The 26,573-nt window shown below is 45.6% G+C and overlaps 1 protein-coding gene and 1 pseudogene across 2 annotated transcripts in view; one reads left to right on the top strand and one right to left on the bottom strand.

Moving 5' to 3' along the window:
* Positions 1-12,179, bottom strand: part of Fam124a (family with sequence similarity 124 member A) — a 53,095-nt gene extending 40,916 nt beyond the window's left edge. The window contains exons 1-2 of one of the 2 annotated variants that reach the window (XR_015044665.1): positions 11,959-12,174; positions 3,607-3,638 (exon numbers count right to left, since the gene is read on the bottom strand). Coding sequence is in view for 1 of the 2 variants with exons in the window: in XM_021182258.2 (XP_021037917.1) it covers positions 3,607-3,638; positions 11,959-12,020 (94 nt within the window). In the remaining variant the exon portion in view is untranslated. Of the gene's footprint in view, positions 1-3,606; positions 3,639-11,958 lie in introns of both variants that reach the window. The other variant, XM_021182258.2, reaches the window with a different exon arrangement.
* Positions 12,180-25,093: 12,914 nt separating this feature from the next.
* On the top strand, positions 25,094-25,723 carry LOC110309827 (small nuclear ribonucleoprotein-associated protein N pseudogene; annotated as a pseudogene).
* The last annotated feature ends 850 nt before the right edge of the window (positions 25,724-26,573 follow it).

The following is a 26,573-nucleotide window of genomic DNA, read 5'->3' as shown; positions in this document are numbered from 1 at the left end:
GGAAAAAGACTTCCTTGGAGATTTCTTAATCATTATCAAAGCGTGCACCACACAGATGCTCTCTGTGGTACTGAGCTCCAGAGGACTGCTAAGACAACCTTGATTCCTCAATGGAAACTTCCACATCTGGAAGAACCTGGAGTAATATACTCCAAGTTCTACAGACCATGACTGTCAATCTAGACTACTGCAATCAGAAAGCTGTCATAGTTGGAGTGGAAAGAAAAACTTTCCATGATACAAATAAGCTAAAATAATTCCTACACATTGAGTTAGTATTAGAGAAAATAATGGAAGCAATGCTTTGGACTGAAGAGAGGACTGGGCACAGCCAAGAGGCTGCCAGGAAGATGAACAAAGCTATAATCATAACATACAAACGGCAACTAAGACCGCAAGCAGCAAAACAACAACAAGCCCCAAGCCCAAACTCAATAAAATGACTGCAACCAAGATACAATTGTTAGTAATAGTTAAATATTAATGGCCTCGACTCTCTAATCAAAAGACACAGGCTAACTAAATCCACGTGATGATGTTTGTAGGAATAGAGGACATCCTAAAATTTTCATGGAACAATAGCAGCAACAACAAAATACCCCCAAAGCAACCCTAAGAAATATGAACAATGCTGGAGGAATTACTGTTCGAGATTTCAAGCTATGTTACAGAGTCATAGCAATAAAACAATATGGCATTTCCATAAAACATATATAGACCAGTGGAGCAAATTAGGAGACACAAATATAAATACAGTTGTCTGGTGGTTGACAAACATGCCAAAAATGTACACTGGAGAGGAGACAGCATGTTTAATAAATGTTGCTGGGCAAACTGGATGTACACCTGTAAAAGAAACAAATAGATAAGAGCTGTACCTACCTACCACCTTGCAAAAGAATTAACTCCAGCTATAGCAACACACACACACACACACACACACACACACACACACACACACACCCTTAACATGAAACCTGAAACACCAAGCTTGCTAGAAGGAAACATAGTCTGTACCTGCAAGGCATAGATGCAGAAAAGACTTTCCAAACAGGCCTCCCATTTGCTCAGGCGTTTGAAGTTGCTAAATGGAACTTCATAAAGCCACAAAGCTTCTGCACAGCCAAGGAAAACATCAGTCCAGTGAGGAAGCAGCCACAGAATGGGAGAGACTCCTAACAGCCACAGTTCTGACAGAAGATTAACATCCGGAATCTATACAGAACTCCAAACAAAGACCCAAGGAACAAGTGATTCCGTTTAAAAATGGGTTTTGGATCCAAACTGGAGTCTCAAAGGATGAAATAAAAACGAGGAAGGAACATTTCAAAAGAGTATTTATTCATTACCCTTAGCAATTAGGGAAATGCGAATCAGAGCCACTGAGACTTCATCTCACGCCAGTCAGAAAGCCAAAGAGCAACGACTGACAGCAAATGCTGGTGAGGATCTAGGGGAAGGGACCCCACATCCACTGTTTGGTGGGATGGAAAACTGGTGCAACCACTATGAAAACCAGTGTGGAGAACTCTCAAAAAGCTAAAACTAAGTCCACCATAGGACCCAGCTCCATCACTCCTTGGCCAAAGGACCCGACATCCGATGTGACAGATACTTGCTCAGCCATTTCATTGCTGCCTTTATCCACAATAGCTACGACATGGAAATAACCTAAATGTCCTCCAGCTGATGAACAGACAGTGAAAACATGGTACGTATACACAACGAAATACTACTTAGATGTTTAAAAAAATGAATTCATAAAATTCGCAGGTGCATAGATGGTTCCAGAAAAATATTATACTTTATGAGGTAACACAGACCCAGAGAGACAAATGCCATGTGTTCTCTCTTATCTGCGGTTCCTGGCTCCAAATATTCAAATGTGAGCATATCATGTGGAGAACTGCAGAAATCAGGAAAGGAAAAGAACCATGGTGTGTGTGTGTGTGTGTGTGTGTGTGTGTATGTGTGTGTGTGAGAAGGAGCTCTAGATAGGGCTAGCAGGCTACAGGTGGTATGGAGGGGAAATGGGAAAAACGAAGAGGAACTTGTCTATAACTGAGGAGTGACAATACAGTGAGACAGGGAGGGATGAGGGGTAAATAACACTATGGATGTTTGAAAAAGGGAATAGGGAATTATTTTACATTTACCTAAAGTTACATATGAAACAAGTATATATGCACACATAAATATAAATACATACATATACACATAATACACACACACACACACACACAGAGAGAGAGAGAGAGAGAGAGAGAGAGAGAGAGAGAGAGAGAGAGAGAGAGAGAGAGAGAGAGAGAAATTTGTTGAAGTTGCACCACTTTGGGCTGGCTTCAATACTCCAGCCAAGAGCCATAGACTATCTAACAAAAACCCTAGTATCAGGCAGAAGAAACTTCCCATTGAGTTATTGGGCAGGGGGGTTCAAGGCTCTCCTCAAACAATATATGCTGTTGCTGTTGCCTCTGGTTGCCTTCCAGAGGCTGACAGGAAGTCCTTATTGCTGAAGACACCACACATATTGAACATAGGACCCGGTGGGTTTGAGATGGAATTGACCTGAACATCTCCTCCCCGTGAACTAGCTTTCATAGCTCTAGAAGGTGCTATAAAAGCTGCGGAGGGGCACAAGCAGCCAACTGCTCTACCCAGCCGTGACACCTATGAGCCATAGCAATTCCAGCATGACAAGATATCCCTACAGGTGCGACAGTGGCACTTAATCAACAATAACCAACAGCTGTCTAGTTGAACTCAAGGCTCACTGAACAGGAGAGAAATCATGTCTGGCACTAGACAATGTAAATAGGCTAGTCAGGTGACTAGGGGTCATGTATCTTAGAGGAGAACCTACAACTGCCACTTTCCGAAACCAGCACAATTCCTAACTATATTCTAAACATTCACTTTTATACCCACAGTTAAATGTAGATCTTATCCCAACCAAAGAAGGTTCTTTTTGCAGCAGGAGAGCATTACAGAAAGCACAACTCGTCAAAATGCAGAGAACAATGGACGGTGGAGTTCCCAGCCCCTACAGATTCATCTACTATACAGCGCCTGCATCTAAGGACCAGGAAACATCATGGAAGAGAGGTAGAGAGAGTGTAAAAGTCAGACCAGGCAGTATGCTGTGGAACTGTGCCTTCTAGTTATGACAGGGACGCTACACCCATGAAATCTCAACAGCATGGCAGGTTCTCAAGATCGGAACAATTCCAACAGCAGTTGACATCCCAACATAGATAGGGGAAATTAACGGGATCCCCACCCTTAGCCGAGGGGCTACATGCAGTTAACAGCTTCTGAGAGATGGAGAATCAGCCTTCTCCGGGGATGAACTGCCTGATGGTTAGCCAATACTAAGTGGTCAGAAACATAAGCATGCAGCAACGCATGGACTGAACAGGCTCTGTACTGATTGTTTGAATGTTTATGTAACAACAATGATTAAAGAAAAGGAGGTCCTGAATTTGGAAGGGAGATGGGGGTCCATGGGAGGAGTGGGGAGGAGGGGAGCAAGCAGAAACGTGATGTAATTATACTTCAATTAAACATTTAGACAACAGCCTTGAAGGACATTCAAAGAATACTTACTGCTGGTGGAGGACAGGTGGCTGTAGTCGGACCTGAAACAGAAGATGTAAGTAGGATTAGACATAATTTTCCCTTATGCAAATGAACTACCTGCGCTAAAAGCTTCCTTAGTGGTGACTTGGTAGTAGCATTTGCCTGCTAAAGCTGTCACGGGTGCAAAGCAGCATTAGGGCTTCTTTTGTGCAAATCAACGCTATTTTTGAAGTTTAGAAACAAAACTGGGGCCCTTCACATGGACTCCACGAGTCATTCTATGTGATTCTCAGGCCCTCTGAGTTTGCTGTAAAGTTTTTGAATATTTTTCTGGTGAGAAAACCTCCAAGTTTTCAACAGATTCACAGCTCCCCAAAAGGTTACACTCCCATCAAGGAACACTTTCCCAAAGTTCACTCAGCACCACTGAGTCCTTCCTTGCTGACATGATGGGAGGGGCCCCGAGGAAGGAGGATAGAACTTGGCCAGGGAATAGGAGGGCATCCACAGGACAGCAGGGACCCTCAGCACAGGGCACCTCAGTTGATTCCATTCCTAGGCCTGCTGGGTAGGAGAGCCACAGAGTGTGGACTACGATGGGGAAGGAGAGTTGAAAAGTGATCGATTTGTGTGAGTTTTATGTGGCACACTCCGTGGCTGGCAGTCAGTCACTATGAGATGGAATCCTGCCAAGGACATGCTCTGCCTAGTCGACCACCTTCCTGCCCCACGGGCAGGGCTGTTAAGACTTTCCTCTTTGGCAAAGAATTTGGTTTAGAAGGTGTTTATGCCCTTGCACACCAAAGTCATTCTTAGGAGGAAATTAATCTAGGTATGGAGGGATTCACAGTGCCTGGGAGTTGGGGGATATAGCTATGCAAATAAACTGCTACATCAAGTTTAATTTTATAGGTACATATTCCCTTTTTTTCACCTCAGTCCCCAGTTGCCTTGCTTGATCATCCAGTTTCACCCTCTTTACCACATTTAAAAATTGTACATAAGACTTTTTGAAAGATTACCTTTTATGTGTTAAAATTACTACAGTGCCCAAACTAGATGATGCCCCCGTTTATTGGTAAGAAATAAAATGGAAGAAGGCCATTGGCTTTCTTTTCTAGATGAAACATTTCAGTAGTCAAAATCATTGGTCTTTCAAGCCGGAAAGAATAGAAACTGCTAAAGTGATTTATGGATCCCTTGATAAACTGCACTTGCATGTGCCAAATTCTATTTTATTATCTGTCATATCAGTTTGGGTGACAAAACACCTGATACAAATGACTTAAGGGGCAAGGGTCTGAGGGGGGAAAAGAGCGAAGATTGTGCACAAACAGGAAGTAGAGAGAGGTGGAAGCTGGTATGCAGCATTTCCTCCTGGTTCTCTTTTTATTCAGCCCAGGACCTCAGCCTGTGGGAGGGTGCCACTCACATGGCCACCCACATGCAGGAGAGGTCTTCCCTGCTCAACTGAACCTCTCTGGTAGCATCTTTACCGACATGTGTCCGGGGCTATGTCTCCTAGGTGTTTCTAAATCCATCTGGTTGGTTACTTTCCACCTGGGAAGGGGAAATGGTACTACCTGAAAGAAGACCCGGAAGTGAGGAAGGACAAGGGTTTGGACCCACTGGGCAGAGTGGATGGGAAATGAGCAAGCTAGAAAGACGGATGGGTTGGGCGAGGGCACAGTGCCACGTTGGCTGAGGGAAACGAAAGTAGCCAGGGTTGGTGACATCCTGAAACTCGGGATTTCTGCACCCAGCATTGGCACCTCAAACTCCTTCTGATGCCAGACAGAGCAGAAACAACACATTACGCTGACACTGAGAAAGCTAATTATATAAAGTACAGAGAATGCCCAGCAAGCATTTGATAGCAGGGCTCTTCATCAAGGCTCTTCCATTACCACACCACGATCATCTTAGGATGGCCAGACTTTCCAGAAATTGCACAACTATCCAAATCCGACATGGGGAGTGAATGACTCTGCCTACTATAGCAAAAAGGTGCCAGTCTTCTCAGCTAGGGCTCGCCAAAGATGAGATTCACACAGGCAGCCATTGTAAAGAGCTGATACAGATGGATATGAATGTAGAATGAATATTACATCAAAGCCACAGTTAACAATCTTGAAGTGCCTTGGTAGTATTTTAGGATAAGCACTTGCATAAAGGACGTCCCTCTACAGGGTCCCCCTAAATCTCTCATGGCAATGATGGGGTCAGGCTTGCCGACTGGCTGGCTTCTGACAGATTTGTGAACTCCCGTTCTTTCATGCAGCAGCCAATCTGCACAGCTCCACTCTGATCCTGTCTGACTTTCAATGGTGTCCATGCTCATTAGCTAAAACACGAACCCCTCTCTCCGTGAAGGGTGACCTGTGCCCAGCTCTGCAGAGCTTTTCCCATTCAAACCAATCAGACAGAAGAGGCATCTAAAATTTCACCTTGCTCTGCAGCCTCTGGCTCTGAGTTTATGTGATTTGCATAGTTGCCATAACGACAGGATGACATCTCTGAAGTGCTGCTCTTTTCTTGGTAAACCATCTGAGCGCGTTGTTTGGCAGCCCCCGTGGTTCCTGCTTTCGATGAAGTGATGCCCTGAAATTCACTCAGCCCTTCTCTTTGGAAATCGCTGTGCGATTGTTCTTGGTTGTTCACGTTTGCAGAGTACCGTGTGATGAGATGTTTATGAACAAAGCTTTGCATTTCCTTTCTTGTCCTTAGAGGAATTACCACGATTGGGTATACAGACTGAGTCAAGGTATTTCCAATCTGTAGCTCATACTCTAAATAAGTTTATTTAATGGCACTGCCGGGGAAAGACAATCTATAAAGCTTAAGACAACTGTATGAAGAAATAGAATAAGATGATTTCAGAAAACAATCAGCTACTTTTCTAGACTGCTTGAAGGACTTTGTGCTCCCCAAACTTATTGAGTGGGTGGGGACATCTTGAGGTTTTTGTCTATTGGTCTCCTATCACAAAGTGGTCCCCTGCTAGCTCTGCATTTGACATGCAAGCCTTCCAGACGAAGCATTAGAGGTGAACTTAGGGTCTTAAGATGTAATATTCTTGAACATATACTGTAGATGGCATATATTAATACAAGGATTATTCTCTCATACCTGATATATACTCCAAATATTGTTTTATTAATATTTGTGCTAATAAAAAGTTAGTTATGATCTGGGCTGTATGTTAGATGCATGCATTTGGGATTATGTGCGAAGGCATTCTGTAATTAAGATGGTTCGCCTCTGCTGGAGGTCCACTAGATAATTTGCACATATGCTCATTTTGTTAAAAAAAAAAAAAGAGTGTCTTTCTAATTCTCTTTTCCAGGAATCTATGGTCTAACAACTGACCTTGGCCTTTCTGTAAAGCTGACCTTTCTGTTGATGCACATGCATGGCTCCCTCTGTTGATGCACATGCATGGCTCCCTCTGTTGATGCACATGCCTGGCTCCCTGTATCATGAACGTCTGCACTTACTCTCAGAGCGCTAAATTGAATGCCATGGTAACGGAGCTAACTGGCCTCGGACCCAAATGCCATGCTCCTGTGTGTAGTATATTGACATACTACAAGGGCATTCTGCATTCCCTACAAGAGTTTCTTTTTTAAAATGCTGACCCATTTGAAAATATTCTTGTACCCATTCTCTCCCATATACCTTTCTCACTCCTCAGTTCTTGCCTCTTTTCTTAGGCTGCAGAGGACATTGGTTGTAGTTCCCTAAAAGGCGTGCCACTGCCATGAGCCTAAAGATCAGTGACACCTGACAGAGGTAGACATGCCGACGCCAGACCAAACTACTGAAGGAATATACTAGACATGACAGGGTAGAGGCTATGTCTTGAAGACTCACTGAAGACAGTCATTGCTGGCACTGGCTTTTATTTGTATTTTCAAGGAACTGCCTGTCCCTCTGTGAAGAAATTCTGTGTCATAAGCTACTTTGCCAATGTTATCAATGCTTGCTAGTTTCTCCTAACAGCAGACAGAAGCACAGGCTCATTTTCCAGTACAGCTTCCAAATGACATCTATTGTCACAGAATACTAGTCTGCCCTTTAGTCTTGGCCCATGTTAGGAAGGTAGGTCTGAAAAGGCAGCATTTCCTCCAAACGAAAATAAGGACTGTTTACAGATGAAATGGTTCCTTGAGAGTTGGGGTTACTAGGTGAGAAGCATGCTGAAGACTTGGGCTCAGGACAATGGGCTGCAGGACATTAGGCCACGAACCCCTTGAGATGCTGCATCCTATTTGTAGTATAATAGCAATGACAACTTCCAGCTGTGGCTGGATGTTCTGAATGATGCTCAGCTTCCTTAAACTGTCTAGAAACATCTGAGTGTCTACTCTGTTGGATATAAATAATGCAAGGAGCTTGGTGTAGGGACACATGCCCATAATCCCAGCACTTGGGAGGCTGAGGCAGGGGTATTCACAACTGGGGACCTCCTCAGCTACATAGTAAGATTGTCTCAAAACAAAACAAAAGGAGAGCCTGTGGTTATGATGTCACCATTGCTATCCTATAAAACTCTTAAGTTTGCCATCGGAGAGTTCTTTGTCATAACAATATGATGAGAAATGAGCCTCAGGGGCTCAGGTTGACTGATGCCAGGCATCAGTCCAGAGGCTTTAAATGAGTACACTCATTTAATCTTTACAGCGACGATTTCAGAGATATTATTATCTTTATTGTATAGAGCAGGGAGCCAAAGGGAGAGAGAGAGAGAGAGAGAGAAAGAGAGAGAGAGAGAGAGAGAGAGAGAGAGAGAGAGAGAGAGAGAGAGAGAGAGAGAGAGAGAGAGAGAGAGAGAGAGAGAGAGAGAAGTGATTGGCTCACGGTTTCACACTTCCTAAGTGGAACCGGGACTAGAACATAAGCAGGCTGACTCTAACTTCCAAAATGACCAGCCCAGCCTGTTCACCACCAGTGGGACCCAAAGTGTTTCTTAGAACCATCTCTCTGATCACACAGAAAGAAAATCAACCCAAGCGATATCCCAGAGTCCTTTGCTTTGTGTTCTTCTCTGCACATACACCCTTCTCCCAATCTGTGGGGACCACAAGTAGCCTGGAACTCTGTCTGATCCTAGGCTGCAGGGAAAGAAGCAGCAAGTCACCCCATGCCTCCTAGTGAGAGCCCACTCAATATTGCCCATCCAACCTAGGTCAGAGTTCCATTCTGTGCTCTGTATTTACACAGAGTGGAGGCCCCATCTGCTCTTTCCTCTGTCCCTCTTCTACCCAAAGCTGGTCGATCCATGTGTGGTCTGAAATCCACCTCCTCAGAATGTGACTATCATGTACAGTCATGTCTTCTCCTGCGTCTTTATTGTTCCCTTGATGTAGAACCCTTTCTCTGGACAGGGATTGTTCCATCCGAGCCCTGACTAGGGACCTTACCTCATTTACCCCTCTGGAGAATTTTTCAGAAAAATGTCTCAGCATTTATCTTTTCCTTACAGTCGGATCTCTCTCTCTCTCTCTCTCTCTCTCTCTCTCTCTCTCTCTCTCTCTCTCTCTCTCTCTCTCTCTCTCTCTCTCTTTTTCTCTCTCTCTCTCTCCCTGCCTCTCACCATCGCTCCACTCCCAAAGCCTCACTTCAGGATCTCCATTTATAAAATGGCACGTCACAGTCTTTATCTTACTGAGAGTCTCAGTTGGTCATTATTGATATTTGTTTCTCCCAAACTTAACCCTCTCTTGGTCCCAGGACAGCCTGTTCCTTCTTCTTGGGTCTGTCATCAGTTTCCTTGCCTTTACTTGACATTCCAATGCAAGGACTTCTCAAAGCTGAGTTGGCTAAGGACTCAGAAAGCCAAGGAAGCATGGGGATGCTTAGAAAGACAGCGTACTGTGGGTGTTAGGTAAATGTTCACTGTGACCTTCAAATGAGTTCATCTCTCCCAGGACTTCAAGGGCAGTTCCAAAGAGATTGTCATGTTAGACATCCACACTGAACTCCAGAGACACCAGTGGCTGACTGCCCATCTTTAGACTGCATCTGCTGACACTGAAACATCACACATCCTCCCCCTTAGAAAGGATCATGAGCTAGTTTGAGAGCCTAATTAATGCTTTTCTTCTCATAAACCTTTACCAAGTCAATTATTTTGTATATGTCTTGAAGTCATTTGTGGACCCCAGATTAAGGACACGCATCCTAGTGGATAGGCCACTTAAGCTGGGTTTTGAGAGAGGGAGTAGAATTTCCCCTGATAGCTAGGCATGCCAGGCAGAAGGGCAGAGCTGGCAGAAAGGGCAGTCTGGCAAAAGTAAGGCATCAGAAAAGCCTGCCAGGATGGCAAGGTCAGAGAGCAAAGAAACACCTGAGGAGAAGTGGCCAGCGGAGAGGAACTAACAACCCAAGGCTACATCCCATTCCTGCTGTTGATAGACAAAAGAGCTGTAAACACTGGGGAGGGAGAGGGACACACTGAGGAAATCCTGGCATGGGCTGCATGCCTGTAAACCCAGTATTTGCGAAGGGAGGCAGGAAGATCAGGGCTTAAGGTTGTCATCAGCTACTTAGTGATTTCAAGTTCAACCTGGACTGCATGAGAGCTGGTTTCCAACAACACAACAACAACAACAAAGTAGCAAACATTCAATGAGTGAGCTTTATGTGCTCTATATTCAGCTTGGAGAGAAGAGAGAGGGAAAACAGCAGAGAAAAGAACGAGCCAACTATTAACAGCACTCTTGATAGTGAAGCCAAAATTCAAACTACACAGAGGTCAACAGCAAACACAAGGTTAATGGTCACAAGTTGAAACTTCTGTATAAAATAATATCATCTTACACATTAATTTACGTTTTCTAGTGGCGTAATAAGAGTTCTTTGAACAATGTCCTGTTACAGCAACACTCTTTAATGACAAGCAGGAACTAGAAGCGTGGGTGTCTCCATATTAACTAGCTTGTCCCAAGTGTCCTGGTAGTCATACTAGTCTGGCTTTTGGGGTGAAGCAACCCCTCAAAGACAGAGCTATTTCCTCTTCTCCAAGGCAAGGCCCTTGGGCAAACATCTGCTTTAGGTAAGCTCTTCAAGTTGAAAATTAGTGGGACAGTGACTGCTTCATGCCAGCTATAACACAGCAGGCAATATTTGCTTTGTTTCTTCTATTCATGGTTCAGCTAACCATGGGGGAGGGGAGGAGAGCCAAAGACGGTCAACTAAAGTTGATACATAATGGCGGTGTGAGTTAGTGAAAGAATCCTTGTCTATCTTACTTAGGTTGGAACTCCAGCACCAAAAAATCAGGAAATAAACTAAGTTGACAACTGTCACACCAACAGAATTGAAGCAAAAGCAATGGTGGGCAGGGGTGGGGACATCAAATCAAGTTACTCCTCTGTCACGGTTACCATGGTTGGGTAACAAGAAAAGCCCGCTGTGTAGGGAAGAATGAAGGTGCAGATTTAGGGTAGGGCTGGTGGAGAAGGCTGCAAGGAGGGGTGGGGTTGGGAGGCAGGACGAGCTTGGGGGATGCTTTCGTGGGTTAGGTCAGAACATAGGTCCATTCTGGAACTGGCCTCCCTCCCTGTTCTCAGTAGATTGCCAAATCCTAAAATTAGTTTGAAGCCTCTCCACCTTCCAGGAATTCCGAGGTCTTCTGTAGTCTGGGTAGCCCCTGACCTCTAGCAGGACTTCTCTAGATAGGAAAAGACACACGTTCCTATTGGGGTAGCACTTGTATCCTGGCTGTGGTGCTGACTGTGCACAGGAAAATCCTCTAGATATGGGCTGGGTGGAGACCATTACGGGACATTGGTTTCTGAAAATGCATTCCGTCTTTTGTCCTACTCAGGAAAACTGCTGTTGGGAGAGGACTAATTAGCCTCTAAAGGTTGGAGCTAATTACTGAGTCCATTGAAGCACACAAGACCCCATCACAGCATCCTGTGGGTACTCCAGGCTGGCGGGGTGGAGAGGCCGCTCAGCAGCACAGTATAAGTGAGATATGAAGTCCTCCTAGCCGGCTTCGGAGTCTTTTTCCTGTGCTGGTGTCCCACCCTCTCCACCTGCTTTCCTCCTCAGCAGCCTGGGGCTCCAAAGCTATCAGAGTTGCCTGGCTGGTGGGAACAAGTGCAGTCGCATCTCTAGGTGAAGGGGGATAGTGGCTGAACCTGGCACCGTGGGGCCACAGGGCTGCGAGGAATGACGCTGAACCTCGGGTCCCATCACCTAGCAGCCCCGGGTGGGGTTCTTCTCGCCCCTTCCCACCCTGATCCAGGCAACCACAGACCATGCCGCTGGCTCGCAGATACTGCACCCCAACCCCAGGACTGCCTCCCCAGCTCGGGCTCCCTAGCGCAAGTACTGAGCTCCCGCCCCGCCCGGCTGGGCTCGGCTCACCCTCCGGTCTCGGCGCCAGAGTCCACGCAGTCCTCTTCCTCACCGCCCGCCTTCGGGTTCATGGCGCGCGTGCCCTCCGCGCTCCCTCGGCCCCGGGACCCTCCGAGAGCCTCGTCTCCAGCCTCCGCAACGACCGGGTCCCGCGAGGAAGCCGCTCGCCGCGCCCTCTCGCGGCCGCGCCCTCCCCGCCCTCTGCTCGGCGCTGCGCGGGCGCGCGGGTGCCACCGGGCGAGGATCTGAGCGGGTGCACGGGATGCACGCGTGTGCACGTGCGCGAGCGTGAGTGCGGGAGGTGCTGGGGGATGGACTCTCTCCATGAGCGAGGAGTGCAGTGTGCGTGGAGGGCAGTGGGCGTGCAGTATTTACCTTGCAACCCGCCTGGTGCACGCCAGCGCTGTGCGTTCTATAGTGACTGGTGCGGGCCCCATGTATGGAGTTTAGTAGCAAAGCTGCCCTCCCCTGGGCCCACAGTAAAGAGTCTGGAGTCCCCGGGCTTGCCCAGAGATTTTTCCAGCCCCATTCTGCGAGCAGCACTGGGAAACACCCACCAGCGCAACCAGGGCAGAGTGTGATATCACCATTTGGGGACCAGTTAAAACACGTGGGTGTTCCTCAGAACTGCAGACGTTGAATTCATTATCGCCTTGCTCACTGACCCAACTTGCTAGAGAATGTATTCTTTTGTTATCTATCTTAAAATAACACGAAGAGTACTGAATGTGCTTCCATTCAAAGGGGTCTGGCAGCAAGAGGGTGATGGACATGGACGTTGTTAAACCCAGCCATCCCTTGGGATGGGTTAATAATTGAAGTAGCAGGAAGTCATTTTTCCACTCTAGCCAGTGAGGTAACTTGGGGGCGGCGGCGGTGGTGGGGTAAGAACAATTTAGACTTAATTCTGGTGGTGTTGTCATTAGAAGCCGTGGAAGGCACTTAAGTGTGTGTCGTATTCGCTTTTGTAGGGTAGTGCTGAAGACGCAACCTTGAGCATGTTCTGCCAACCAGCTATGACCCTGTCACCTTTTCTTTTCAGACAAGTTATTTAACCTCCTGGAGCCTTAATTTTTTCGCATATTGGGCTACTGCTATCTTCTCTGTCCGTTGTGAGTTACAAGAGATCACGTCTGTGATCTTCCCTGAACCTCCATTTTGAGTTACAAGAGATCATGTCATGTAAAACAGTTTGCGTGTGAGTTCTGCTACATGCCAAGTACTGGTTCCGGGAGCTGTGTCCCAGGTGAAGGCTAGCTACCTGCATGCCCTCTCAACTAGCACAGCGGTGTCACTTCTGTGTGACAAGCTGTGAAGAACAATTCCCTTCTTTCCTTCCTTCCTTCCTTCCTTCCTTCCTTCCTTCCTTCCTTCCTTCCTTCCTTCCTTCCTTCCTTCCTCCCTCTCTCTCTCTCTCTCTCTCTCTCTCTCTCTCTCTCTCTCCTGCTCTCTTCCCACTTTACATAATTGTTATTGCTTTCAGACTCTAATTTTAAACACATTACACAAAAGAGAAGGGCAGTAGACAAAAACAGAGTAGAAATGCAGTATCGATCAGGAAAAAAATATATAGGTAAGTGTGCCTATGCCAAATCTGAATAGCCTTCCCTAAACCTTACATTCTTTCCCCCAAACAAGCAAAAATGGATGTGTTATATTCAGTTTTGTGCTCATTAGCTCAAACAAAGGAATAGTTCTTTAAGGAAGACAGCCGATTTACTATGTTGTGGTCTTGAATCTAAAAATGTCATCTGAAGCTTGGTGGGCAGCTGGTAGGCTTTTTAGGAAGTTGATTGGATCAGAAAGGTGCTACCCTCATCAATGGATCAATCCCTGGATGAATTCATAGTTAATTGGACTATTAGACAGTATGTGCATGTGTGTGGCATGTGTAGCTGGAGGACACTTATCCTGTCCCTGCTGGGTAGAACCTCTGCCCTAACCCTGTGTGGCATGAGGCCAAAAGCCATGGAGGTGAGCAGCCATGAACTGAAAATTCTCAACCTGTGAGCAAAATTCTTTCCTCTATCCCCACCCCACCCCATAAAGAATCAAAATGCATCTGCTAACATTAAACAGAACCTCAGAGGCGCCAAACAAATTGATCTCACTTTAAGGAAAGTTGGTTTAATTTGGCCAAGGGAAAGAAAGCAGTTGAATTTTCCATGTGTGCCTCATGTCTTCTGTGTGTTTGTAGTTTGTGGTTGCCGGCCAGCCTGTCTCTTGTGTGTCTGTGCCTGACACTTATGATTTGTGCCTGTCCCTAACAAAGGTTTTTGCTCTGTGCTTACTGAGCAACACCTAGAGCTTGACATTGGGAAAGGGATGAAGGACTCTCTACAGACATCTTTAACAGCATTTTACCAGGAAAGAAGTCATCTTACTGACCCAGCAAAGCAAACAGCACAAAAGCAAGCACGTTATCAGACGATATCCATGGGTTGCTTCCAACATTTGTGTGAGATGTTTGCCACATAAGGTTGGTTTCAGATCGTATTAGCTGGGTTTCTCTTATGGAACAGAGCAGATGGAATGAATATATTTAAAATGTATTTAAAAAGAGGATGCATTCAGGTGGCTTGAGGGAGTTACCTGTGTCCTCACAGAAAGGTGGAAAATCCAGTAGGTATTGAGTCCATGAGACTGTGTCTCAGAGTCCCAGCCTGGTGCTAGAGGCCCCCCCCCAGGGGGGAGGGAGGGGGAGGAAGAGGGGGAGGGGGAGGCGGAGGCAGAGGGGGAGGGGGCTAGCTCTGAGTAAGGGGCATGAAAGAATGCGTAACCTAAAATTAAAGCTATGCATTAGCTTACAGTGTAAGAGCTGATTAAATGGGAAATCTAAGGCAAGTGAGGTTGGTTACGTTGTTCTCCTGAGTATGTAATAGGGTAGCAGATTGAGTACATAATCTTAAAATGATCTCAGCGGGTTATTTTTAACTTTGCTCCGAGGTCTGCCAAAAGTTCAGTCTCATTGGGGTCAAGGGGCATTTAAAAAAATGTGTCACTGCATCAAAGTAACTTTTATTTTTAAATTTATTTATTTATGTATTTATTTTTGGTTGTGTGTGTGTATACATGAACACATACACATGTGTGGGGGTCAGAGGTCAACTTTCAGAAGTTGCTCTCAGTCTTTTACCATGAGGGATTTGGGCTTGAACTCAAGTCGTTGGGCTTGGTGGCGAGCACCTTCACCTCTGATCCATCTCAGGAGTCCTTCTCCTTTGAAGTCGCTTCCCTTTGATATTTGTCACAGAAACATGAAGTGATCGACATAGAAAGTTGATGCCCAGATGTGAGGTTGCTGCTGTGACTGGAGCTACCCATGGGGTCAAGAGCATTTCAAACTGGCTTATGGGGAGAAGCTGGGGGCATTTAGAGAAGCAGACTAGAAAGAAGGATGCTGTAAGAAGCTTGGTGAGTGGTCCCTGTGGAGGTCAGAGGGCCACAGCTCTGATAGGAATGCAAACTCTGAGGGCTGCGCTCACAAGGGTCCCGGATTATGCTATGGACAGTTCCGGCTGCTTTTAATTGAGTTTATAATGAGAAGTAGTAGATGAAGAAAGGTTTTAAAAACATGTAGTTTAAGGAGGAGAAATAATCCCTGTGATGCTGGGCCAGGAAGGTGTGGTTGAAGAAATTGGTGCTGTGAGGAAGCAAGGAGGCAGTTACTCCGAAGACTGTAGGAAAGCTGCCTCAGGGATGTGGCCTCACCGTAGCAAGCTCAAAGGTTTAAAGGCGAAAGCTCATTTGAAAGGAGAGAGAGGTCTTGGGTACCTTGCTTGCATCCTCTCTTAAGGAACAGTTCCCCCTGATTTTAGCTGTCCAGATCCTCGGAGGAGCTGCAGCTGTGGTCTGAGGGGGTGCAGTTACGCTCAGGCTGACAGCAGGTCTTCACATTGTCTGCGAGGTACTGGGTTTGCAGGCATGCAGCAGAAAGCAAGAATTATAGCAACATGGCAGCTACTGTGTCCATAAGGCCCAGGAGGGTAGAGTATGTGTAACAGGGCTGACGTTCTTTTTGTTTGTTTGTTTGTTTGTTTTGTTTTTGTCTTTCGAGACAGGGTTTCTCTGTATAGCCCTGGCTGTCCTGGAACTCACTTTGTAGACCAGGTTGGCCTCGAACTCAGAAATCCGCCTGCCTCTGTCTCCCAAATGCTGGGATCAAAGGCGTGCGCCACCACGCCTGGCTTTAGGGCTGGCGTTCTTATGCGGAGCTCCCAAGAAGGCAATGTGTAGAGAGCGAAACCAAAGCGGGGATCTTAGCCGGGCTGGGACCACAGAACTTTAGCTGGGCCAGAGCCACAGAATGTTAGGCAGCAAACAGCCAGCCATGGGCTAAGCCAGGAAGGTCATAGAGGCATGGTTGTCTAAAACACTAGGGCTCACGGTAATTCACGTGCCCCACATACTAGATACTTAATCTTTTCCATCCCTCCTCGTCATTTTTCTGATCCTCCTTTTTGTAATGGGAATGCTTATGTCATTTTATGTTAGAAGTGTGGGACTTCTTTCGAGTTCTGTGAGACTCACAGCTAAGACTTCACCTCTGGTCTCAGAGGAGACTTTGGACTTAATCTTGGAACTATTGAGATCTGCAGGAGGTCTTGGTGTCTTCTGCATGTTGGGGCAGACATGAGCCTTTGAGGCTGAGGGGCAGAATGTTCTAATTTAGAGAAGTGTCCCTGCAATGACTCACATGGAAGGCTCAGCCTAGAGAGTGTGGGACCATTAGGGTTATACTTCATCAACACATTAATCCTTCGAGGAATTCATAGGTGAATAGGCGACTGGGAGATGGGATCTGCCTCCAGGCCATTTGCAGACTCATGGGGAGGGTAGCTTTGTCCTCAGACATTCTCCTGCTGTCTCCTGACCACCATAAGGTGAGACATTTGCTCCATACTCTAAGTGACACTTAGCCTTAGCATATCCTGGAAGCAGTGGAGCCAGCTAACCACAGATAGAAAGACCCCAAACTGTGACTTTTCTATTACCGTTTATCTTGGATACATTTTTCAGTCACAGAAAGACAGAGAACACACAGATTTCTAAAGAAGTTCTCAAACACAGTGAGGAGTTCTGGGAAGGACAAGTAGTATAACTTAGTAATGCTTTAGTAGTCATTCTCACGTAATTGATCAGCAAATGAGAGGGTGGATTTACATATGCAAATGCAAGAAACTTATCAGCAGATTAGACCCCTACCATCCTGAGGATTGTAATCCAGAAAGAGTGGCTAATTAGACAAGCAAACTCTCTCTCTCTCTCTCTCTCTCTCTCTCTCTCTCTCTCTCTCTCTCTCTCTTTCTGTGTGTGTGTGTGTGTGTGTGTGCGTGAGGGGGGGGTGGGGGAGAAGGAGAGAGAGGTACTCTATCATCTCAACGTGAAGGAAGGGAATAATGTATTGAAAAGAAATAATGTATTGAATAATGTATTGTATTAGTGCCCAAGGAAAGCCCTCTCAGGAAGGGACTTGGAGCCTTGAGGACTTTACACTCTTGTCTCTCTCTCTTCCCAGGTTTCCTGCCAGAACTCTTCTACACATTTCAAGAGTCAGGACACTTCCCCGTGACTAAGCCTCTGTGACAGTCTCCTGTTTTGCAATTCTAAGCCATGGACAGCTGTTGGATGACAGGGGCGCTGCCCTTCCTCCCCCACCCCTGTCCTGGCTCCATGACAGCAGGGCTCCAGTGTTTTCTGTTCCCAGCTATGCCCCCAATACCTGAAGCCATCTTTATATGAGATCAAGAGCCACGTGTTGAGCAAGCAGGTGGAAACAACCCCTGTGCACATGGAGAGGGAGGCCAAAGTGTCCAGTAGGGATGAGCGCAGAGGTGCGCACACCAAGCGATTCAGTTAGGGAGAAGTGCCTAGCACTGCACAAAAACCGCAAAGGCAGCAGTGAGACCCTGACGTTTGTGAGTCCAGCAGTAGATGGCTGCCATGTGGAAAGCAGAAGAACAAATGAAATAACCACAAATCCAGGTTGAACAAGCATTCCACCATCTTGTCAGTCTTGCAGCCAAGAGGAGTATGCTTTTCTAGGTGTAGGTACAAGTCAAGCCTATCTCTCATTTAACCCCAGGGAAACTTGATATGGTAAGGACTGAGCCAGTATGGTGTCCACTGAAGCGAAATGAAAGGCAGTAGTGAGGGAAGTTGCAACCTCAGTGACACCAGGGAATAGACAGACAAGAAGACCCAGAGCGGAGAGGGCACTTAAGTGATTTCAGCCTTTCCCCGTGCCCAGCATAAGGCCAGGCAGGGCCCAGGGCTTTTTTTCCTTGTTCTTTTTAATACTCTTTCTTTGTTCTGTAGATTTTGTGTTTTGATTATTATGTGGCAGGAGGATTTTCTTTTTTGGTCCACTCTAATTGGTGTTCTATAAGATTTTTTTAAATATATAAATTATTTTATATATTTACTGTTCTCCCTCTTGAATGTTCTTTATCCATGGTTGCTTCTCTCTGATTCCTCCTCCCTCGTGGTCTCTAGCCTGGGAAACCTAAACCCCGCCTATGTCTCTTCTCCCCAGCTATTGGGTCCTGGCATCTTTATTTACCAATCCTAATTATCCAGGGGCAGAATTTCTCAGATTAAAAGCAGGCCCCAAATTCTGGAGGTCACCACTTACATTCCAATAAACAGTAAAAGAAAAAAAACCTCAACAATCCCCCCTTTTATTCCAATAAAAGGCCCTTTTCCCTCAGATATAAATCGAACCCGTGACGATTTATGACGATTTGTGACGATTATGTAAATTATAAGGTATGATGTACATTTATAATGTCTATTCCATCATACTTGACAATTTAGATGAAGTATTCTATCATCTATCCACATCACATAGGGATGCTCTGGACTCAGGTTCCCTTGCAGAGGATGAAAGTGCTCCCGTTGGCTGGCAGCGTGGAGATGCAGTTCTGTTTAAGGAGAGAAGCTGGACTAGACTAGCATCACAGTCTCCAGTCGTTCCCAGGCTGCTTCAGTCCCCTGGGGTTAGAAGCCTCACTGATTGTGACTTAGGGTAGGAACTGTAGATGAGGGATTTTTCACAAGAGCTGTGTGTTGATCAGCACGGGGAGTTTAGCCTTGTGGGACTCCCACACTCCATTTCCAAGCTTCTTAGGGTTTACTGCTTCTAATCATGGCACAGAAAGTTTTCTCCCTTCACCCCAAGGAAGAAGTCAGGAGAACATTACTGGTCAGCTCTGGTTGCATTCCCTGCTGTCCTAAAGATATTCTATTCCAAGCCTGAGGATAATCTTGAGGGATATTGAAGTGGTCGGAAGTATAGCAAGCCAGCACACATGACCCTGGCTCTGGTCCTGAGCCACTATGTTTAAATGTTGGACACTGTGCTAGGGATTGTGTGTGTGTGTGTGTGTGTGTGTGTGTGTAGAATCTCACTAATTCCTATAAATACTTGTGGCATCCACTGCCCTTAAAATGGGGTTGTTGATCTGAAAATCAAAAGAAGCTCCTGGTCCTCTAAAACCACAGAACATATGAACATGAGACGTCACTCCATGTCCCATTGCCTTTTCTCAGAATGATTTGAATCACTCACTTTATCTGTATCATGCTCTTGCTCCACTCCACCTCTGCTGATAATGTCCCATGGCTAAGAAGACAGAGCCATTCTCACACTCATGTAGTGTACACTCAGTGTGCCAGGCAATGATGGGTGTCATGGGCCCGTTGGGATGCAGGCCTTCTGGCATTGTAAAGCTTTTGGGGTTAGGAGAGGGCATTTATCAGACTTTGTAGCCTGAAAGCAAGGCTGGCATTCTCACCAAGTCTATCCTCCTGGATCTTCCAGCACAAGACAAGTGTGCCATGTGGCCGGCCAGTAGAGTAGATCTAAGGATTAAAGCCCTTTACTAGAGGCATCGGCAGCAAGAGATCTCACCAGAAGCAAAGTTTATCAGCTTGTGATAAAAGAGACAGGTTAGGAGGGCAGAGAGCAACTGGGAAGGGTGCAAGTCAGAGCTTCAAGTCCAGAGACTGCAAAGGGGCTTCCCCTGGGAGGCAGGAGCAGGATGATTGCCTCAAGTGTGAGTCCTGCCTAGGCTATGTCTCAAAAGTGGGGAAAAAAGGGGGTGTGGGTGGGGGGTGAAGAAAGATGGGCCAGTGAGACAGTTTAGAACGAAAAATCACTTCCACTCAAAGCTGACAGCCCAAGTTTATCTCTGGAACTCGTACCTGTGGCAGAAGGAAAGAGCTGACTCCTAAAGTTTGACCTCTAATCTCTACATGTGTGCTATGAAATGTATACACTCACATACACACATGCATACATACAGATACACACACATCCACAGACACATCCATGCACACACATATAAATACACAAACAGATACACACACATAGTTACACAGAGATATACACACATACACACAGAGGCACATTCACACAGACACATACATACACACATATACATATACACATACACACACATTGCAAACACACAATAATAAATAAAAAGAAAGGAGAGAGAGAAAAAGAGAGAAGAGAAAAGAGGAGGGAGGGAGGGAGGGAGGAGAGAGAGAGAGAGAGAGAGAGAGAGAGAGAGAGAGAGAGAGAGAGAGAGAATCCAAGACATAGGATTTCCTCCATTTGGGTTTCAAGGGAGGTGGTCACTTTCATTGTATGTCCCTGTACCAGCTGCATGAAAGCTAATCTGATATAAATATAGTATATCTTTAGATTACCCAGATCAAATAGAACTGTATAATTATATTGGTTTAGGAAGTTTTTGGTCATTTATTTTAATTAATTGATTTCCAAAACCACATTTATCAGAATTTCAGCTTAAAGAGAGACATGGGGAAAAACCCATTTTCTTCCAAGTTTCCAGAAGTTTGTCTAATGTAAAAGTAAATATTTTGATCATGACAAGAGAAATTATAAACTATTGACAAATGTACTTAGACAAAGAAGCCACTGGCCCTCCGTGGAAGCATAAGGGGACCAGATGGCAGAGGCAGGATGAAGGGAGGGTAACTGTGAGCTGTAAAACAATCCCATCGAGATTCAAATGACTGCTGTGACAGGGACAGCAGAGATGGTGACCTCAGAGTCTTCAAAGGACTCGCTGCCTGCAGTGAGCACGTCCCCACCTGCCCACTGTGCCCCCAGTGCCTGGGAACACATCATGAGAGAGGAACATAAAAGACTCATGGGATCATGCAATGGAAGAGCTCCAATTCATGACGCTTGCCTCCGCTCCTGCGAGGATAGAGAAATCCTCTGGGAATTATGGTAGAGGCCTCTAATCACATTGATGGACCTAAACCTGGAATATGCTGACCTGGTCCCCTCCTCAGACTCAGTCTTCCTTGCTGATCCAGTTTATTGTAGCTCAGCTGCCTGTGACTCACTCTAATAAGACTATAATAAGACAGCACAGCCTGTGGCATCATGTGACCATCTCTCAGTTCAGTTCAGGCATTCAAGGCCAAGGTGGGCAGGGTTGGTTTCTGCTGAGGTCTCTGAGCTTGTCTGGAAAATGTCTGTCATCTTCTCCTATCATCACGTGGTAGTTCCCCTGCACAAATATCTCTGTGTCTCTGTGTGCCTAAATGTCACATTCCAGACTCTATTCAGATTGAATTTGGAACATTCTAGTTATCTCATTCTCTTTTTTATTTTTTAGATTTTTTTTTTTTACTTTATGTATGAGTACATAGACATGAGACACACCAGAAGAGGGCATCAGATCTCCTTATAGATGATTGTGAGCCCCCATGTGGTTGCTGGGAATTGAACTTGGCACCTCTGGAAAAGCAGTCATTGCTCTTAACCGCTGAGCCATCTCTCCAGCCCATAGTTATCTCATTCTAATATAATCATTTCTTAAGACTGTATCTACAAAACCATTTGCCTTCTGAGGTGCTGTGATTTTTGGGTACAAAATTCAGCCCAGAACACTGTCTTTGAAGCTATTTCACACAGAAGAGCTTGCAATAGGTAGGACTGCCCAAAATCATATCTTCCCTCTATCATCCACGAGGCTTGCTTCCTTGAGCCATTGACTTAGCCCATCTGGATCTGTCCCTTTGTTCCCATCACCACCACAGGGAGATCTTTGTAAGGACTGCTTAGTTCCTACATATAGAAGGTTGAGATCACGCTTGGCACATGGGAAGTACTTGGCCTTGTCATTGTGTTCTGCAGTTGATTTCCAAGCCTTGTTCTATGTGACCTTTGTTGGGCTCTGTGCCCCAGAGTTCCTCTCTACACAATGCCTGCATTCCTTCACTATGTACTAATGTAAATGCTATTCGGCTGGATCTGATCTAGAGAGCTTGAGTCCTGACTGTCAGTGGTGGACAGTCAAGACAAAGCACTACCCTCTCAGGCCCAAGCATACTGTGTTCTGCTTGCTTTGGCTCTGAGATATCTCTGAAAGACCATGTACCAAGGCGTGGTCACCAGCCGACAGAGTTAAGAATTGAGCCCTATTCTGAGCTGTGGGGTTTGTAAGTGCTGTGAATAAAAACCCCACAGTGGCCTCCCTGCAGGGCTGCTGAAGTCTCAGGATCAGACAACTGCTCCAATCGGTTCCCCAATAGAAAGCATCCTAATAGAGTGGAGGGGCACAGAGAGAACGATGGGCTGTCTCTTTAGGGTCCCCTAGTACTAACAATGATGCTCTTTGCTTTAGCAGGTGTGTGGTTGTTGTTGTAGAGAATCAAACGCTTGGGTTCCCCCCCCCATCATTTCCAGTGGTGATCTTCAATATAAACTCTGTTCACCTAACATGCCTGTGGCTTCCCTCTTAGCCAAATGCATTGCTTGCCCTTCTATGTGTCTTCAGTCTTCCATGGTTCTCCTGAAAATATTATCAGCCACTCTGCACAAAGAAAATTTTCTGTAGACAACAACAACAACAACAACACACACACACACACACACACACACACACACACACACACACACTCAGCACAAGCACACACATAGACAGAGATGGAGACAGAGACAGAGAGGGAAACAGAAAGAGACAGACAGAGATAGACTCATTTAGCCTAGACTGAACTTGAATTTACTGTATAGCAGAAGATGCCCTTGACCCTCCTACTTCCTCCTCCCAAGGTCTGAGATTATAGCCACTATGCCCATCAAGCGAATGTTTTATATGTACAATCTCCACATCCTCTCTACTGGAGTAGATTGCAGTTTTCATAGACCCTTTTGACATCCTTTTCTCTTGGAGTGGTCTCCTTCTCTGGTTTCCAGGGTAACAGGACATGTCCTTGTGACTCCCAGCTACAGTTGAACCTGTTGACCTGACTGTTGATTCTTGACCTCTCTCCTTCCACAATTACAGGCACCTATGGCTAAATCATCCAAAGCTGAACCCTCTGTGGTCATGGGTTTCCCCCTCCCCCACTATTATCCTCTACAGTCTTATCTCAGTAAGTGGCATGGTCACCTATCCTCACACATAAGCCAGATCTCTAGCCAGTTGTCTTACTCACCCTTTGCCTTTAGCCATAGATCAGTTTACTGTCAAGTCTAGGGTCCCCTGGTTGCTGGATAAGCCCTGAAATTTCTCTAATCTCAAATCACTCTACCCCCAAATTAGCTCCAATTCTCTCCCCTGCAGGACAACTCACTACATTCATCTTCCAAATGACTCTTACCTCCGTTTACACCCCTACCATATTGCCAGCTACCATATGGTACCCATCTCCTTCACAGCACACAGAAGTATAATGGCTTTCAATTATTCTGATCCCAACCTTCATCCATGTGTCACCAGAGTATCCTCTTCTGCCATCCAACTGGGCTTCTTTAGTTCTTCAAAAGTCTTCCTCCACACACAGGGCACACTGAGATGCTCTCTCTGGCCCACTATTTCCTGGTACACTCCTACATGGTCATTATTTCCTTTTTAACTAGATCAATTCTCCTATTTAGAACATTCAGAGAACCTTTACAAAGTCCTGATTTATTATTTGTCTATGAAATTCTTTGATTATTCTCCTCCCCACTCTGAAATCATGAGCTTCACGGAGATAAACTGGCTGCCGAACTTTCACTGTCAACTTGGAGGCTGTCCACACAGTGGGTGGTATTAAAGGTGTTAATGCTAGGTTTTCTTGCCTAGTATTTATCATTCAACATAACACACAGGTCTTTCACGAATGTTGATGAAAGGTTGGCTGGATAGATAGTTTTTGAACATTATTACTCCTCTTAAAACCCCTTTAGGAAACTATGAAAAATTAAAAAGCTACTCTCTTCTTAAAAAGGCAATTTTATTCCGGTGCTGATGATGGCAAGGAAGACTGTAGAGCAAAGTAGACACAGTTCAAATCATATGCCCCAGGAGTTTAACTGAAAGAGGCACATACAAAGAGTACAATGAGTGGCAACTCTAACTCCAGCCACTCTCCCAAACTGACCGGCGTGGACACTGGATGACCTCTGGACTCTCTCAGGCATGAGTAATCTAACTCTGAAAACATTATTTTGTGAACTGGCTGTGCTTTTCTATTTTCAAAGTTTCCCCAGCATTTTCCAGAATTCCAAGTATTCTGTCTGAGTCGTCTCTAGGTTAAACCCATTTCTTCCACATCTGCCAGTGCTGATGTCTGAATGCAGTGGGTGCTGATGCTGTACAGCCAGGGGTCCTTCAGCGTGGATGTCACTAAATGCTGGGAGTTGTGTGTTAGAAGTTGTAGAATCGAATGGACTGACGATGGTCAGCTGGGCTTGTGGATTCTAGTAGTGAAAGTGCTCTCTATTTGACCAAAACATTCTAGATTTGGGCTTCTTAAGATTTTTGACAACCCAGATGCCTTTATTTTGAGAATTGGGATTTCTTACACTTGAGAAGAACTACTGAACAGCACATGCCAGAGGTCGAGGTCCAGGTCAAATGTCGAAGGACAGCCTCACTGAGCACCCAAGAGTGTCACTTGTACCCAAGACATTCTCAGCAACAGCAAGTTCCTGTGGTGGATTTCCAGGCAGAACTAAGACAGGCATTCTTAGCTGAGACACCAAGAGGTGGTTAAAGCATTATTGCAACTTCAAGGTGGTGGAATTCAAGGAAAACAGGACCCATCCACTGTTTGTGAAACTTTGGTCAAGCTTACATTGTTTGTTAATAGCCTGCATTGAACCTGTGATTGTGATGAGTTCAGGAAGATCAAGCCAAGGAATGCAAAACAGCCAGAATGTGAAGAAAAACGGGTTTTGGGTCTGGTCTTGCTACGTGGGGAGAACTTGGTTTCCATGACTGTGGAGGGCCCATCTCCTAAAGATTGCTCGTGTGCCTCTTGCAGGCGCTGCAGGTGGCCCTGGGGTTGGAAGAGCAACTGGCAGAGGAGTGCCAGCAGGTGTATCTATTCCCCAAGCTCCTGCTGGATTAGCAGGCCCTGTCAGAGGAGTTGGAGGCCCATCTCAGCAGGTCATGCATGACCCCACAGGGAAGAGACACTGTTGCAGCTGCTGCTGTTGCTGCTACTGCTAGCATTGCAGGAGCCCCAACCCAGTATCTGCCAGGACAGGGAACTCCATCTCCACCTGTAGGCAGAGCAACCCCACCTCCAGGCATTATGGCTCCTCCACCTGGTATGAGACCACCCATGGGCCCACCCATTGGGCTTCCCCCTGCTCGAGGGACACCTATAGGCATGCCTCCTCCAGGAATGAGACCCCCTCCACCAGGAATTAGAGGCCCACCTCCCCCAAGAATGCACCCACCAAGACCCTAAGATACAGTTGATAAATCTCAGCCCTTCTCTTCCCCTACAATGCTTCTTGAGAAATTGTGTACCTGCAAGCTTTTTGACCCCTCTTACTGTATTAACTATAGATAATAAATACATAGAGCAATTAAAAAAAAGAAGTTGCAGAGTCTTCTCTGTTGGAGGGAAGGGATATCTTTTAAATATGGAAAGGCTAACAATTCTGTGAAAAGGAAGCATGTTGCTTCCATGAGTTCCCCAGGTCTCCTTCTACATTATGATACTGTGATCCTGTTAATAATGGTTGACAGAAGAGCAGGTGTGCAACTCTGTATAATTCTTGAGATTGCTTCTGGGGCTGGAATTAAACAGAAAATGGAATAGATCATAGTGACGGAAGTCTGGCTGTGTGCTTTGGAATAGTAACCAGTCCCAGGGTTTTGTCACCTTGGCAACAGGCAAAACTCAATATGGGGAACTTGGAGCGCTTATGCTACTAACTAAAAATTCGTCTGGATTCAGTGGTAGGAGGGAGTGCATGTGGCATTTTATCAGCAGGTCTCAGAACATTGTCAGATGCTAAGAGACTTAGAAAACCAACAATGCATAAAATGCAGGGGAAACCACTGCATTCAGTGAAAAAGATGGCAATCCGGGCCAGCAAGGTTGGAAAGTTCTGGAGTGTTTCACACTTGACGGTAAATGCCAGGATGATTTGTGGAAAGAAATAGACTGCTAAACATCTGTCCATTTGGTTTTTTATGATGCCAAACACTAAGATATTTGAAAACATTTAAATGTTTGGCATTGGGAGGACATTTTGAATGAATAATTATGTGCTTTAAGAAAATCTCTATTTTGGTGCTGAATAAGTAATTTTTGCAATTTTTCTTTATTAAGTATAACTAGAGTTTACATTG

This window comes from Mus caroli, unplaced genomic scaffold (genome assembly GCF_978045245.1).
Source record: "Mus caroli unplaced genomic scaffold, Mus_caroli_1 scaffold_12, whole genome shotgun sequence".
NCBI classification, from domain to species: domain Eukaryota; kingdom Metazoa; phylum Chordata; class Mammalia; order Rodentia; family Muridae; genus Mus; species Mus caroli.
The sequence above is the reverse complement of the archived record's forward strand: the minus strand, read 5'-3'. Positions and strand labels throughout refer to the sequence as shown.